General features: G+C 37.4%; 1 protein-coding gene across 1 annotated transcript; it reads left to right on the plus strand.

The window, feature by feature from the left end:
* Window positions 1-1,081: 1,081 nt before the first annotated feature.
* On the plus strand, window positions 1,082-3,419 carry prorsd1 (prolyl-tRNA synthetase domain containing 1). The gene is made up of 4 exons (XM_044372258.1): window positions 1,082-1,265; window positions 2,687-2,812; window positions 2,896-2,985; window positions 3,185-3,419. Exons 1-4 carry the CDS (start codon window positions 1,185-1,187, stop codon window positions 3,395-3,397), a joined length of 510 nt encoding a protein of 169 aa, XP_044228193.1. The 5' UTR covers window positions 1,082-1,184; the 3' UTR covers window positions 3,398-3,419.
* The last annotated feature ends 14,216 nt before the right edge of the window (window positions 3,420-17,635 follow it).

Consider the following 17,635-nt stretch of genomic DNA (forward strand, 5'->3'; position numbering starts at 1 on the left):
ATTTGAAAGGTAACATCTTCTAGTTTCTGGGAATGTGCTTGTTTAGCATGTGGCTAAAACACAACCGAAACTACATCAGTACAAATAAGGCTCGAAAAAGTGTTTTTGGTCCTCGTTTATAATGAGTCATATTTGAATAACAATAACTAGAACATGCTTTATGCCAGAAATACGCAAAACGCCACATAACTTCTACATCTTGTCAACCACACCTATATAAAATTCCAGATCTCTAGGCCAAACCTTATAGGAGTTACAGAGTTTTTAGTTTGTGGTGTCACTGGTGTCCCAGAACGTCTCCAAGTGGCCAAATTGTGTCAATTGCTTTTACTCATTACTGTGTGATGCTAAGCTGCTTATAAGTGGCTTAACCCCGACTGACCCGGTGGGTGTTAAGAGGTTAAGATGTATAGAAAAAACACTCTACTTTGAAAAATACTGTGTGTATAGTATGATTTCCCCCCGAAAAAAGTTCAATTATAAGAATAAATACATAAAAATGACTTGAAATCATTTAAAATAATTTAAGACTAGTTTAAGTAGTTTGGTCTTAATCACCAGTTAACTGATGATTTTTACAGATGTTCAATCAATCAGCTGCTTTGTTCTGCTGATCAATGTTTACAGCCTGATATCTGACATGAACAATCATCTGACAGCTACACTTTATACTGTTTAAGGTCATATGAGGTCATATGAGTTATGATCACTTGCTCAACACCAATAGGCCTACAGATCAATCAATCAATCAATCGATCAATCAGTCATTGGCACTGAAATCTTCCAGTTATTTAATTGCATGAAAATCCCCCAAAACTGGAGTTACAACGTTTATAAAACAACAGACTCATCTGACGTCTGTACAGCTTTAATAATAATAATAAGAAAACTGATTCTGTTGTTTTATTTCAGTTCATTCGTTCGTTTGTTTGTTTGTTTATTTGTTTGTTTGTTTGTGTGTTGTTTGCTGTGGGTGGAAAGATGTCAAATTCAGATCAGAGTCTGTTAACAATAAGTGACTCCAGCAGATGGCAGTAATGCAGCATGTAGAGAAAACTTCAAATATAGAAGAAGAAGTCTTTCTTCTTCTTCTTCTTCTTCTCCTCCTCGCAGCTGTTTCTGTCATTGATTCTCGTCTGTGTTTCTGTCTTTTAGTTTAGTTTTTAAACTCTTTTATAGTGAAGATGTCGGAGGAGCTTCGATCACAGCTGGAGGAGTTTCTGCAGACTTTAAACATCCAGACGACCTGCGTGGATCATCCGCCGGTAAAACTCAACAAGCTAAAAAATAATCCAAACATCACAATCATAAATAAATAAAAACAAACGTTATACTGTAATTATCTTAAAGCAAAATAACACTTGAGGCTTGAGTGTTTGCAGCTGGAGAGAGGAAGACTTTCTCTCCAGAACATCATTGAACTACAGCTGAATATTTGCTGTCAGCTGTTTAAACATCCGGAAACATGTTTGCAGACTCTGAATGAATCGTCTGGATTCGTGTTTGTATTCGGTTTATTATTCTTTACTCAGAGATTAATTTCTGTAAATGTAGTTTGCAGCTTTGAGAAGCGACGTCTTCTCTAAAAAAAAAAAAAAAAAAAAAAATCACCCACGTGGACGCGTTAAAAGGTCAAATATGAAGGAAACAACAGCTGGAATATAAATTATATAAACACCGAATTTACCATCAAATCCACTGGAGATGAAACGATGAGAAGAGTTTTTCTCTCAGTTTTTTATTTGAGCGCAAACACAAAACAAACGTTAAAATGACGAGTTATTGAACGAAATCTGGACTCTTCAAACCTAAAACGCCACGTTATCAATATATCGATTATTCTCTCCTTTAAATACAAACGTTACTGTTCACTGAGAAGCGTCACAGCTGACTAAAGTCTTCACAATCTGCACTTTTATCATTTCTATTAAACTTCTGGATCACAGAAAGTAAACGAAGGTACATTGTGTACAATTTAATAACCAGTCTGACCAGTTTGTCCTGCACAGACCTGCCCAGTCCTGCAGGAGGCGCCAAACGATCATTTAAACCGGAACACACAGGTGGACAAAATAACAGAAACACCTCTCTGTCACTCCAACAGCAGATATGTTGACTAGTCATAGTAGAGATGGATGGATGGATGGATGGATGGATGGATGGATGGATGGATGGATGGATGGAGTTCAGCAGCCACTTGACATAAATCTAAATACAAAAACAACGAGGAAGGTAAAAGAAACAAATCTAATTAAAGGCTAAATTATGTACAATAACTAAATAGAGTGAGTCTAATATAAAAATAAATAGAATAAATAAAGATAGAATAGAGACTAGTGATGACATGGTTCATTTAAAATAAAAAAAAGTCTCCTTCCAATAATTCGATGAATGAATACAAATCATTGTATTTTTCTGTGTTTATTTAATTTATTTCCACATTTATTTATGTATTTATATATTTATCTCCCTAATTAATTATTTGGGGCAGCTGTGGCTCATCCTGTCTGAACCACTTTCTCCGTTAAGGCGCCTCGTATATATAAGTTGAGTCTGTTTTGCTGTTATTTATTTCCACATGTATGATAATGAGGGTGATGATGTCACACAACTGTCAGATTTTACTTGTAACGGAGTATTTTTACTTTGCTGTATCGACGCTCCGTCCTTCCTCCTCCTCCTGCAGGTGTTCACGGTGGAGGAAATGATGCCTCACCTGCAGGAAGTGAGCGGCGCCGTCACTAAGAACCTGTTCCTGAAGGACAAGAAGAAGAAAGGCCTGTGGCTGGTGTCGGCTCGCCACGACCGCCAGGTCAGCAGGAACCTTCACACCCACGTTTATCTGCTGCACACCGCCTCCATCCTGCTCCCATAATCCTCTCTGTTCCTCTGCAGGTCAACCTCAACGACCTCGCCAAGAAGCTCGGCGTCGGCAGCGGAAACCTGCGTTTTGCGGACGAGGCGGCCATGTTGGAAAAACTCAAGGTGGGAACTTTTAAACACAGCAGCTGCTCTGAGTGGAAATGTAAAGCAACAGCAACAAAAGTATTTGCAGCAGTTTGTTAAAGTCGAGCTGTAACTGATCAGTTAATTATTCTTTTAGTTCGCTGGTTGATGATTTAATAGATTAAATATGTCAGAAACCGTGTGTGAGGATGTCTGAGCGCTCTGCGTCTGCTCTCAGGTGGGTCAGGGCTGTGCGACGGCTCTGGCGCTGCTCTTCGATAAGGACCAGAGCGTGAAGTTTGTCCTGGACCGCGACCTGGTGGAAGGCGGCCACGAGAACGTCTACTTCCACCCGATGACCAACTCCGCCACCATGGGGCTCCGACCGGACGACCTGCTGCGCTTCCTCAAGGAGACGGGACACGAGCCCGTCCTGGAGAGCTTCGAGTAGAGCGGGACTGGACGCCAGCAGCCTGCAGGGACGAACATCTGGACTGTTTTACATCTGACGTTAACGTCTGTTAATGGGTGATCTGATCACAAATGGACAGTTTTAAGTAAACGCACCCATTGACATCTGATCACTCAGACCACATCTAGAGGTGGTCTAGGCCGCCTGCTCAGCTGACGTCTTCTGTGTGAGCAGACCGGTGACACATTAAAGGAAAAACTGGTCCAGGTCTGAATGCTGGACCCCTACAGTGAGAGGGTCTGCTGGCATGGCCCTCCCATAGAGGGAAGAGTCACTGCCAATCAATACACAGTAGTTGTGAGTGATCAGCTTTATCCTATGATGAAACACGTCTATCCTGATGGGAGTGGTCTCTTCCAGGATGACAATGAATGGTTTGATGAGTGTTAAATGATGTGAGCGCTCTCCACCACCATCATCACGACACCACATGAGGAAGATCTTTATGAAGAATGATGTTCATCAGCCTTGTTATTGACTCTACTGGAGGGACGAACCATTCTTTAAAGATATTCCCTCATCTGGGGTTTTGATGGTGATGCAGAGCGCCGTCTAACACGTCAGTCCAGAGTCTCCCATAAGTGTTGCCCATAGACTGTATAAAAATATGGACGTAGTTACCGTGACGTCACTCGTTGGTTTCTGAAGAGCGGTTTTGAAGCTCAAAGCGAGCCGCTCCGGCCGTCGCCATTTTGGCAGTACGTGACGCTGCAACTCCCAGCCAATCAAAAATGGGCAAAGAGGCGGACCTGTCACTCAAAGCAGCCATGTCCTTCATTATGCAGAACTTTACAGCTTAATAAAATTTAAACGGGTGAGTTATAAAAAAATTCACCCCCCGTACAGTTGTCATGAAAGAGGAAATTAGCTACAGAGACTAAAACCGTTGTTTGTACCAGGCTGTAAACATGTTTATTTCTGCTGTAAAGTTGGACATTTTAACATGGGGGTCTATGGGGATTGACCAACCAGCAACCTCCGGAGCTGTAAAATGAAGCCAAAAACTGCAGTTCCTTGAACGACCATTTGAGGCTCCAGCGAGTCAATCCCCATAGACCCCCATGTTAAAATGTCCAACTTTACAGCAGAAATAAACATGTTTACAGTCTGGTACAAACAACGGTTTTAGTCTCTGTAGCTAATTTCCTCTTTCATGACAACTGTACGGGGGGGGGGGGGGGTTTATAACTCACCCGTTTAATCTTTATTAAGCCGTAAAGTTCTGCATAATGAAGGACATGGCTGCTTTGGTCCACCAGCCGCTAGGTGGCTTGTTTCAGCCATTCGGCCCGCCTCTTTGAGGCTTTGAGCTTCAAAACTGCTCTTCAGAAACCAACGAGTGACGTCACGGTAACTACGTCCATATTTTTACACAGTCTATGGGGATTGACTCGCTGTTGGAGCCTCAAGTGGCCATTCAAGGAACTGCAGTTTTGGCACTTCTGCATTGGCTTTGTTTTACAGCCCTGGAGGTTGCTGCTTGGTGTTGCTAACGAAAAGTATAACAGAGCTCCCAGATCCCCTCACTGTAGGGGTCAAACACTCAGACCTGGACCAGGTTTTCCCTTTAATTTGTCCCCCGTCTGTACTCATTCACACACCAGCAGCATCACATTAAAGACCTCATGAAAAGAAAAACACATTTTCCCGGTTTTAATCCTGTGTTCTGTGTTAATTGTTCATTTGTTTTGTTATTTGCCAAATATATTTAAAAGAAAATCAGTATCAGAGTATTTTTACATCAAAGTCTTTTCTCCTCCTGTAAAACTGTTTGACTCGTCCTGCACTCAGGGGCGTTTTTATTAAAGTTCATCCAATCAAATGTGACTTCAGGTGAGTAGCAGCCACACTGTTCATATAAAACAACACTTCAGTGTTGGAGGATCGTAGCGGCTCGTCCTCCTCATCGAACAGCACGTGAGGAAGGTGTGTGCAGCCAACAGGCCTCTGCTAAACTCTAAGCCCCGCCCACTTCCTAGCGGTCCAATCAAATGTGAGGGATTTGATTTAAATCCTGTAAGTGTACATTGTTCAACTATTCTGTTTCACTGGGTTATACATCGCAGTACAGAAGTTAAAGATGCTCTAACTTCAGTTTCATGTCGCCTTTTAAAGTGCAAAACAACAACAAGAAGCCACAGGTAAAATGATTGTGATGGATGAGTTCACTCGAAACACGCCAAGGTCTTTGCAGACTTCCTAATTTCCAGCAGACTGGGCACAGGAAGTGTTTTGCTGCCTCCTGCTGGTTAGAAACAACACGTTTGTTCTTTGCAAAGAGAAATGATGTACGTGTTTATTTGCGTCTAGAGCGGGGAAGTGAGATCTGATCACAAGTGGTCACTGAGACGTATATTAACACCAGGTGTGAACAGGACGACAGGATTATGAACATGTTTCTCTCCACAGATATATTGATTCAAAAGGATAAAAGTCAAAGACAAATATTTATTAAGAACATGAAGAGAAGCTTTCAACCTTCATGTAGAGAAACATTCATCCAAACACTTCTCTCCTCTGACTGTCTGTTACTCTGTAAAGCTCAAGTCTGTTTATTATAAAGGACGAGTTCACAGTTTTTCAAGTCTGTCTTAAACCAAGAGTCCAAATGAACAGTGAAACATGTTTTTATGCTGTAATCATTCCTCCTGTTCATACTGACCATTAGAGGATTCCTTCATAATGACCTTACAATGGAAGTGATGAAGGACAAAAATGTATTTAAAAGTTTATCTGAAGCTAATATGAAGCTTCAGTGTCCAAATGAGTCAAATCAAGTAGATATCTTTCAACGTTACAGTCTTTTTAGTGTCAAAGTCCCTCTTTTTGTTACTATACTTCCACCTGCAGCTCAACAGGGAAACACTGTCCGAGGAAACACAAAGAGGGAATTTGATGCTAAAAAGACTGTAAATGTGTCAGATATCCACTTGATATGACTAACTCAGACTGCTGAAGCTGAATAGAAGCTTCACATCTACTTTTAAATGACTGTGTGGACACACTGTGGATTTTATCCTCCATCACTAACATTGAAAACACATTTGAAGGATCTTTTAATATCCAGTATGAACAGGAGGAATGATTACAGCGAGGAGAACTGTGAACTCTCCTTTCATCGAAGTGCTGAACTAAACAGCTTAAGTTCTTAAATAAAGTTATTGGAAACATAAAAATATCATCAGCAGCAGCAGCTTCAGAACAAAAATAGCTGATGAAAGCTTCCAACAACAGAAACGTCTCCCTCTGAGCCTCTCTGCATTCCTAATGAGTCTCTGTGTTTTGTTGTATTGTTGTGTAAAATTAGCAAATGAATAAACGTTACATACTGACACTCAGTTCCCAGGCATTCTTTCACACGCTGCGTGTGTGTGTGTGTGTGTGTGTGTGTGTGTGTGTGTGTGTGTGCGCGCCCCTCCTCATGTTGTACAGAGACTCTTTGTTGGGAAAACATCCTGGTGGGAAAATGTATGAAACATGATGTTAATAGTTGATATCAACAGATTCCTGTTGGACTTCATTTAGTTTAATGAGAAGTTTATGTTCTATGTTGTGTTTGTAGTCTGTAGTAGGGATGTGCCTGAATATAAATACATTATACAGCAAAGCACAAATAGAGGGTCTTATAGGAATATTTGTTTCATACAAATATTTAAGAAATTATTTGTTTTTGGGAAGAAAAAAAACATGTCAAATACCAGTTTGCAAGTCGGTTACATCACTATCTCAGTGTCTCTCCTCTGCTCCGCTGTGACGTCTATCAGCAGGTCTCAGTGAGGGGAGTCACATCCACCTGCTACATGACGCACATTTCCTAATTTGGACATCAGTCCTGGAGTTGGGGGTGTTCCCCAGAGATAAAACTGAACTACTGACACAAAGTGCTCCCAAGAGACTCTCCACAACCTGTTGTTCCTCTTCTCCTTTCAACAAAGTTAGGTTGTAAAAAATAGGCAATAAAAGTGCAAAGTAAGAATCACCTTTGAAGTTCTTCTACATGTTAAATGCTGTGCTGTCTGTGTGTTATGGGTGTATAAACAGGTAGAGGTCTGTCTGCAGTGAGGTGATGAGTAAAGTTTTATCTCAGTAGTCAGCGCAGTCGTCTCTGATCTGTGAGACTCCAGTTAGAGACCCGGTGTGGGGACGTCGTCCTTCATAAGGTAGTTTATTCATAAACACTTAAAATTAAAAGCATAATAAAAACGAAAACAAGATTTTTAAGCCTCTTTCCACTTTTATTCGAATACAAATAATAATTTTGCTGCCTCAACAAATACAGATACAAATACAAATACTGGGATCTCTGCACATCACTAGTCTGTAGTGAATTCTGTGCAGACATTTAATGTATATAATAATTTATAATTGGTTCTTCTACCTCTGAGAATATCTATATATATATAATATATATCTCACCTGTTTTAAAGTCTCTTTATTGGCTTCCATTCAACTTAGAATTCATTTAAAAGAGAAACTTTGGTATTTTTCAACCTTTCAAGCTATTTTCCATCTTTTTGTGTCTAATGGGGGACGACAGTTTTTGAAAGTGGTCCAGTATCGAGTGAGAGAGCTTCAGCCTGCAGCTGTGAAACAGGCTGTAATGTAATGATTTGGGTCAGCGTCCGTCCTCTGAGAGTGTTTTTTTTTTTTTACCACTGACAGCTTCAGATTATTATTATAAGTGTCTGACAACATTTATGGAAATAAAATGTCTGTTTGTTATTGTGTCTAACTGAGTCTCGCTCAAGAAGAAGTCTCGTTCACGAGATTTTGAGAGTTGAGTTGTTGTTGAAAATATGCAGCCATGACAGAGCTGGAGAGAAGAGTGTTTGTTAAGCTCAATGTTATCTAAAAGATTTTCAGAGTCATGGCTGAATATTTACTTTTAGTTTTGTTCTGTCTTCATGTATCGGCACCAGATTGTATGTCTGTCAAGTCCCTCAGACTCTGGTCTCTTTGGTGTCCCTGGACCAGAACCCAGACCTGCAGTGATGCTGTATTTAGCGTTTAATTCCTTTATGTTTTATGTAGTTTAGTGGTCTCATAACTACTGATATCTATTCATGTGTTTTGTGTGTTTTACTGTCTTGCGTCTCTCCAGGAAAATGTGATTTTGTGATCGCAATAATTAACACAAATTCAAGAAATCTCTGCAATATCTGTGAGAGCTGCAACTTTTCCGCATTTAAATGGTCAAATCAACAGACCGCTCGTGATTTGGACCAACTGTTGCATTTCATGTCGTTGTAACTTATGTCATTGCAGCGCACAGGAAGTGATTGTTATGGAATTTTCCATCTTTTAGGGGTCACACTGGGTCAAGTCTGGGTCCTGAGGTCACACTGTAATTCTTAGGCAGGAATCCTTGAGACTCCAGCTGTCTGTGATGTTTTGGGGAAAGCAGAAACCTCTCTGATAGAGAGTAAATCAGCGTCGCCATGGTCACCAAGGTCGGAGGAGGCTTTCCTAGACAACACAGATATGTGGATGCGTTGATTCTATTGAAACAGTCAGACATTCAAACCAAAACAGCTGAAGATCCATGCAACGTGACATAAACCGACACGGGTGAAATGCAGTTCCTTGTTTAGAAACTAGTGACCCAATGAGACTAATTGTCCTATTGTAGGCTGATAAAGCTTGGCAAGTACTTCAAGACATCAAAGGCTTGTGTGCGCTTTTCTCCAAATATCAGTGATTACATGACTTTTCATCGGTTGGGACGATTTGTGAAACTCTTGCGAGACTTAACTTTAACCTGAACGTAACCCTAACTGCACTAACGAGAGGTCGTCCCTACATAACATCCACCTCCTCACCGGGGTCGTGTGTCATCATGTTCTCTGTTTTTACTTGAGTTCTCATTTAAAGCACTTTGAGTTACACTTGTATGAACTGAGCTATACAAATAAAAGTTATTATTATTATTATTGTTATTATTATTATTATTATTATCATACTGTGCAGAAAACAGTCCTCTGGAATAATGTTCATGAATATTTCGGCTGAGTAAAGAAGTTAAACTCTGCAGTGATCAATAGAAATGATCCAGCTGGTCACAGACTGAGAGGTTCTGATCACTCGACTATATTAGTTACTTTAGTTTTATTAGCTGTTTTATATGTAAATACATGTATTTTCTGTATGTCTGTGCATATATGTAATATTATTTACATATATTACAATGAAGAGCAGCACCTGATCTGATGTCTATGTGGAGATATCTCTGACCTCTGACTGACCTCTGACTGACCTCTGACTGACCTCTAAGTGACCTCTGACTGACCTTTAAGTGACCTCTGACTGACCTCTGACTGACCTCTGACTGACCTCTGACTGACCTCTGACCTCTGTATGGACAGAACGAGTGAGTTAATGCTTCCACAGTGTGTTGGCTCTCTCTCTCTCTCTCTCCAGTCTCTCGCCCCTCGCTCTGTCTGGTTTCCATTAGTTGTAGTCCTGAGCTGCAGCTCTATCGCCGTGGTGACAAAGTGCAGTCTGGTCGCCATGGGAGACAGCCAGAAATAAGCTGTCATTAAATGTGTGTGTGTGTGTTTGTGTGTGTTTGCCTGCAGCTCCACCACATAATAATAGTGATAAAGAGCTGCTGTTATACTGTCAGACTGTGTGTGTGTGTACTGTAGAGTAATACTAATAACAGATGCAGTAGTACTGTAGAGTAATACTAGTAACAGTAGTACTGTAGAGTAATACTAATAACAGATGCAGTAGTACTGTAGAATAATACTAGTAACAGATGCAGTAGTACTGTAGAATAATACTAGTAACAGATGCAGTAGTACTGTAGAGTAATACTAGTAACAGTAGTACTGTAGAGTAATACTAATAACAGATGCAGTAGTACTGTAGAATAATACTAGTAACAGTAGTACTGTAGAATAATACTAGTAACAGATGCAGTAGTACTGTAGAATAATACTAGTAACAGTAGTACTGTAGAATAATACTAGTAACAGATGCAGTAGTACTGTAGAATAATACTAGTAACAGTAGTACTGTAGAGTAATACTAATAACAGATGCAGTAGTACTGTAGAGTAATACTAATAACAGATGCAGTAGTACTGTAGAGTAATACTAGTAACAGTAGTACTGTAGAGTAATACTAATAACAGATGCAGTAGTACTGTAGAGTAATACTAATAACAGATGCAGTAGTACTGTAGAGTAATACTAGTAACAGATGCAGTAGTACTGTAGAGTAATACTAGTAACAGTAGTACTGTAGAGTAATACTAGTAACAGATGCAGTAGTACTGTAGAATAATACTAGTAACAGTAGTACTGTAGAGTAATACTAATAACAGATGCAGTAGTACTGTAGAGTAATACTAATAACAGATGCAGTAGTACTGTAGAGTAATACTAGTAACAGTAGTACTGTAGAGTAATACTAATAACAGATGCAGTAGTACTGTAGAATAATACTAGTAACAGTAGTACTGTAGAATAATACTAGTAACAGATGCAGTAGTACTGTAGAATAATACTAGTAACAGTAGTACTGTAGAGTAATACTAATAACAGATGCAGTAGTACTGTAGAGTAATACTAGTAACAGTAGTACTGTAGAGTAATACTAATAACAGATGCAGTAGTACTGTAGAGTAATACTAATAACAGATGCAGTAGTACTGTAGAGTAATACTAGTAACAGATGCAGTAGTACTGTAGAGTAATACTAATAACAGATGCAGTAGTACTGTAGAGTAATACTAATAACAGTAGTACTGTAGAGTAATACTAATAACAGTAGTACTGTAGAATAATATTAATAACAGATGCAGTAGTACTGTAGAGTAATACTAATAACAGTAGTACTGTAGAGTAATACTAATAACAGTAGTACTGTAGAGTAATACTAATAACAGATGCAGTAGTACTGTAGAGTAATACTAATAACAGTAGTACTGTAGAATAATACTAATAACAGATGCAGTAGTACTGTAGAGTAATACTAATAACAGTAGTACTGTAGAATAATACTAATAACAGATGCAGTAGTACTGTAGAGTAATACTAATAACAGATGCAGTAGTACTGTAGAATAATACTAATAACAGATGCAGTAGTACTGTAGAGTAATACTAATAACAGATGCAGTAGTACTGTAGAGTAATACTAATAACAGATGCAGTAGTACTGTAGAGTAATACTAATAACAGATGCAGTAGTACTGTAGAATAATACTAATAACAGATGCAGTAGTACTGTAGAATAATACTAATAACAGATGCAGTAGTACTGTAGAGTAATACTAGTAACAGATGCAGTAGTACTGTAGAGTAATACTAATAACAGATGCAGTAGTACTGTAGAGTAATACTAATAACAGATGCAGTAGTACTGTAGAGTAATACTAATAACAGTAGTACTGTAGAGTAATACTAATAACAGTAGTACTGTAGAATAATATTAATAACAGATGCAGTAGTACTGTAGAGTAATACTAATAACAGTAGTACTGTAGAGTAATACTAATAACAGTAGTACTGTAGAGTAATACTAATAACAGATGCAGTAGTACTGTAGAGTAATACTAATAACAGTAGTACTGTAGAATAATACTAATAACAGATGCAGTAGTACTGTAGAATAATACTAATAACAGATGCAGTAGTACTGTAGAGTAATACTAATAACAGTAGTACTGTAGAATAATACTAATAACAGTAGTACTGTAGAATAATACTAATAACAGTAGTACTGTAGAGTAATACTAGTAACAGTAGTACTGTAGAATAATACTAATAACAGTAGTACTGTAGAATAATACTAATAACAGTAGTACTGTAGAGTAATACTAGTAACAGTAGTACTGTAGAGTAATACTAATAACAGTAGTACTGTAGAGTAATACTAGTAACAGTAGTACTGTAGAATAATACTAATAACAGTAGTACTGTAGAGTAATACTAATAACAGTAGTACTGTAGAATAATACTAATAACAGTAGTACTGTAGAGTAATACTAGTAACAGTAGTACTGTAGAGTAATACTAATAACAGTAGTACTGTAGAGTAATACTAGTAACAGTAGTACTGTAGAGTAATACTAATAACAGTAGTACTGTAGAGTAATACTAATAACAGATGCAGTAGTACTGTAGAGTAATACTAGTAACAGATGCAGTAGTACTGTAGAGTAATACTAATAACAGATGCAGTAGTACTGTAGAGTAATACTAATAACAGTAGTACTGTAGAATAATACTAGTAACAGTAGTACTGTAGAGTAATACTAATAACAGTAGTACTGTAGAGTAATACTAATAACAGATGCAGTAGTACTGTAGAGTAATACTAATAACAGATGCAGTAGTACTGTAGAGTAATACTAATAACAGTAGTACTGTAGAATAATACTAGTAACAGATGCAGTAGTACTGTAGAGTAATACTAGTAACAGTAGTACTGTAGAATAATACTAATAACAGATGCAGTAGTACTGTAGAGTAATACTAATAACAGTAGTACTGTAGAATAATACTAGTAACAGATGCAGTAGTACTGTAGAGTAATACTAATAACAGTAGTACTGTAGAATAATACTAATAACAGATGCAGTAGTACTGTAGAGTAATACTAATAACAGTAGTACTGTAGAATAATACTAATAACAGATGCAGTAGTACTGTAGAGTAATACTAATAACAGTAGTACTGTAGAATAATACTAATAACAGATGCAGTAGTACTGTAGAGTAATACTAATAACAGTAGTACTGTAGAATAATACTAGTAACAGATGCAGTAGTACTGTAGAATAATACTAATAACAGATGCAGTAGTACTGTAGAATAATACTAATAACAGTAGTACTGTAGAATAATACTAATAACAGTAGTACTGTAGAATAATATTAATAACAGATGCAGTAGTACTGTAGAGTAATACTAATAACAGTAGTACTGTAGAGTAATACTAATAACAGTAGTACTGTAGAGTAATACTAATAACAGATGCAGTAGTACTGTAGAGTAATACTAATAACAGTAGTACTGTAGAATAATACTAATAACAGATGCAGTAGTACTGTAGAGTAATACTAATAACAGTAGTACTGTAGAGTAATACTAATAACAGTAGTACTGTAGAGTAATACTAATAACAGTAGTACTGTAGAATAATATTAATAACAGATGCAGTAGTACTGTAGAGTAATACTAATAACAGTAGTACTGTAGAGTAATACTAATAACAGTAGTACTGTAGAGTAATACTAATAACAGATGCAGTAGTACTGTAGAGTAATACTAATAACAGTAGTACTGTAGAATAATACTAATAACAGATGCAGTAGTACTGTAGAGTAATACTAATAACAGTAGTACTGTAGAATAATACTAATAACAGATGCAGTAGTACTGTAGAGTAATACTAATAACAGATGCAGTAGTACTGTAGAATAATACTAATAACAGATGCAGTAGTACTGTAGAGTAATACTAATAACAGATGCAGTAGTACTGTAGAATAATACTAATAACAGATGCAGTAGTACTGTAGAGTAATACTAGTAACAGATGCAGTAGTACTGTAGAGTAATACTAATAACAGATGCAGTAGTACTGTAGAGTAATACTAATAACAGTAGTACTGTAGAGTAATACTAGTAACAGTAGTACTGTAGAATAATACTAATAACAGATGCAGTAGTACTGTAGAGTAATACTAGTAACAGATGCAGTAGTACTGTAGAGTAATACTAATAACAGATGCAGTAGTACTGTAGAGTAATACTAATAACAGTAGTACTGTAGAGTAATACTAATAACAGTAGTACTGTAGAGTAATACTAGTAACAGTAGTACTGTAGCAGTTTTCATATTTCTTCTGCTGCTGCAATCAATCAATCAATCAATCAATCAATCAATCAATCAATCAGACCAGTAAAGAACTTGATCAGGACATCTTCAGGAAATGTTCTTTACATCCATTTGGCTCCAAATAAAGAATAAAGTTCATCATATAAAGTTTTAGTTTTCCAGAAGTGTTAAGACTTATAAATAATAATAAACAATAATAAATAAACACTTTACCTGTTGTTAACTCTCGTGTCTCGTCTTACTCTGTTAGTTTGACTTTCTTCTTCTTTTATTCTTCAGTAAGACACATGATGATGATGATGATGATGATGATGATGATGATGATGATGATGCTTCAGCTTTCCTCAAACAAAGAATCATCCAGGAGAGAAAGAACAGAAATATTACAGATGGTCATATTGATAATCATAAAGTCAAACATCCAGTGTGTGAACGTCTCATTCTCTCTGTCATGTGACTGTTGCTTCCCCTTTAAGAGACCCAGGAAGAGACCGGCAGTGGGCGGGGCTTCCTGGTTCAGGGGGTGGTGCTTTTTTGAGGAAACAGGTGTGTGTGCTGACGGGCAATGATGTCATTCTGTGCCTGAGTCACCTGGGAGACAGTTGCAAATAAAGCAGGAGGAAGAGCTGGGATCACTCCTGGTTTTCTGTCCCTGAGGAGGAGTCGGTGTGAGGAGGCAGAGGAGCAGACGGAGGAGCAAGAGGAGGAGGAGGAGGAGGAGGAGGTCATCTGAGTGCTGCTGTTTGTCAAAGTAAGAGAGAGACAGAGAGGATGAATGAGAGAGAGAGAGAGAGAGATGGTGAAGATCATGTGTAGTAGAAGCATTTATTTTTTACTCTAGGATGAGGAGGGATCTTTGTACCAAACTCTGTTTAAAAATCTGCTAATTTAATGTTCTGTCATAACTGCAGAACTTGACCTATGACCTCGTTACAGGATCACACAGCTGCTGTTGCATGTTTCTGCTCATGAACAACCATCTGAGTGACGTTTTTAACCCTGTTGATCATTTTTTGTTGTTTTTTTTATTGGTGCAAAACATAAGAACATATGACAGACAGTTATCAGTGTTGTCAGGACATACGTGCATTAAGACAGGACAGTAAAACAGGTTGAGATTTAGTGATTTGGGGGCTCCGAGCAAACGTCTTCCTGTTTCATTTTCACCTTTTCTCTAACTGGGAACGTCTCAAATCTTTCTTCTTTTAGTAAAACTATTAAAACTGTGCAGTAAAAATACTGTAAAAGTCCTGCATTCAATTTTTTTTACTAAAAGTGAAGAGTGAAAGAGAGATATAATACTGGATAGTTTAATGAATAACAATGCATCATATCTTATTTGTTATATTTTGTGAATCTGGAACATAAGCAGTAACATTTATCTGTCAGGTAAATGTAGTTTACAGCAGACAGTTGCATATTTTAAAGTGCTTTGGGGCCTTTTGTAAGTTATTTCAGAATAGCAACATAATTCAATATTTTTCACATCTAAACATAAATAAATCTATGACTGATGGGACAAAAATAAATAAATAAATAAAAACAAGAGAGAAAGAGCGACGAGAGAGAGAATAATAATAAAGTATATTGGTATTGATATGGACAAAATCAAATATCATGATATCTCGATATCAATATTGCGATAATGTTTGTAGGGATGAATATTGGTGCTTTAACAAAATATTTACACAATGAGATTTTTGATAAATAATGATCAATAATGTGGATATTATGACTAAGTAATGACAGTTAGAACAGTCTCACTTTACTGTAATAAAGCCTTTAAGACCAGGAGAAGTCTCATATATCAATATATCAAGATATTGCACAGCTTTAATACCAACAATAATGATTAAACTGTTTTCCAAATCAGTTTTTAGTCTTTCTAGACTGAAATATCTCAACTACCGTTGGATGGATTACTGTGAAATCTGGTTCAAACATTCATTAGTTCCTCTCAGGATGAACTGTCATAACTTTGATGATCCTCTGACTTTCCATCATTTTCATTTGTATTAAGAGAAAAAGCATTTTTCCCCAAAATGTTGAACTATTGTTGTAAGTTAATACAGTCAAAGCGAAGTCGCTGTCACAGATTTAAACCTCTGAGAGTCTGTCGGGAGAGATTCCTCCCAAAATGAACACACGGTTGTGATTTCTGGGATCTAAAATGACAGTCCTCCAGTATCTGTGGGAACGTCAGACATGTTGAAGCGGAGCGAGGAAGAGGAGGAGGAGGAGGAGGAGGAGGAACCCACAGTTAAGAGGCAGACATCAGAGCTGAGCCTGTAATTTCTCCAGCTGTACTTTGGTTTAGTGGTCAGTTTGGCTTCGGTTTTGACGTCACTCGCTGTTTCTGTGCTCTGTGGATCGACACCCTGCTGTTTGTGTCTCTGGTGGGAAACTGCTTTTATATCAGAGCATTTTAAATGGTTTCCTGTTCTTTTCTTGCTCAGCAGTCCCACCATCACTGAATGGAGTTTGTCTCTTTTCATTCTTCTCTCTGTAATTCATGATCATTCATGGCTCGGAAAGTTGGAATCGCTACGACCAAAGTGAGGGTCATGTGACCGACTGAAGAGACCGCTGAAGGCGTCAGTAGCTTGTCTAGTTTTAAAAGAAGGTCAACAGTAGAGAAGAAGAAAACACAACTGCATCAGAAAATAAGTAAAACTCTGCAGCAACGAGAAAAACACATTAAAGCTGTAAATCGGCCTGCTGCATGATGGAAGAAGTACTCAGATACTTATAATACTGCAGTAAAAGTACCAATAGAGCAATGTAGAAATACTGCATTGCAAGTAAAAGTCCTGCATGAAAAATCCTCCTACAGTAAAAGTACATAAGTATTATGAGCTTGATGTAGTTAAAGTATTGCAGTAAAAGTACATAAGTATTATGAGCTTGATGTAGTTAAAGTATTGCAGTAAAAGTACATAAGTATTATGAGCTTGATGTAGTTAAAGTATTGCAGTAAAAGTGCATAAGTATTATGAGCTTGATGTAGTTAAAGTATTGCAGTAAAAGTACATAAGTATTATGAGCTTGATGTAGTTAAAGTATTGCAGTAAAAGTACATAAGTATTATGAGCTTGATGTAGTTAAAGTATTGCAGTAAAAGTACATAAGTATTATGAGCTTGATGTAGTTAAAGTATTGCAGTAAAAGTACATAAGTATTATGAGCTTGATGTAGTTAAAGTATTGCAGTAAAAGTACATAAGTATTATGAGCTTGATGTAGTTAAAGTATTGCAGTAAAAGTAGTGGTTTGGTCCCTCTGACTGATATATTATTATATATGACATCATTAGATTATTAATAGTGAAGCATCAGTGTTAGAGCAGCATGTTACTGTTGTAGCTGCTGGA

The sequence above is a fragment of the Thunnus albacares genome, chromosome 14 (genome assembly GCF_914725855.1).
Source record: "Thunnus albacares chromosome 14, fThuAlb1.1, whole genome shotgun sequence".
Classification (NCBI taxonomy): Eukaryota; Metazoa; Chordata; class Actinopteri; order Scombriformes; family Scombridae; genus Thunnus; species Thunnus albacares.

Coding starts and splice junctions, on each gene's coding strand:
- prorsd1 (XM_044372258.1), top strand. CDS start 1,185: ATGTCGGAGGAGCTTCGATCACAGCTGGAGGAGTTTCTGCAGACTTTA. Junction 2,813..2,895: donor CGGCTCGCCACGACCGCCAG/GTCAGCAGGAAC, acceptor GTTCCTCTGCAG/GTCAACCTCAACGACCTCGC. Junction 2,986..3,184: donor CCATGTTGGAAAAACTCAAG/GTGGGAACTTTT, acceptor GTCTGCTCTCAG/GTGGGTCAGGGCTGTGCGAC.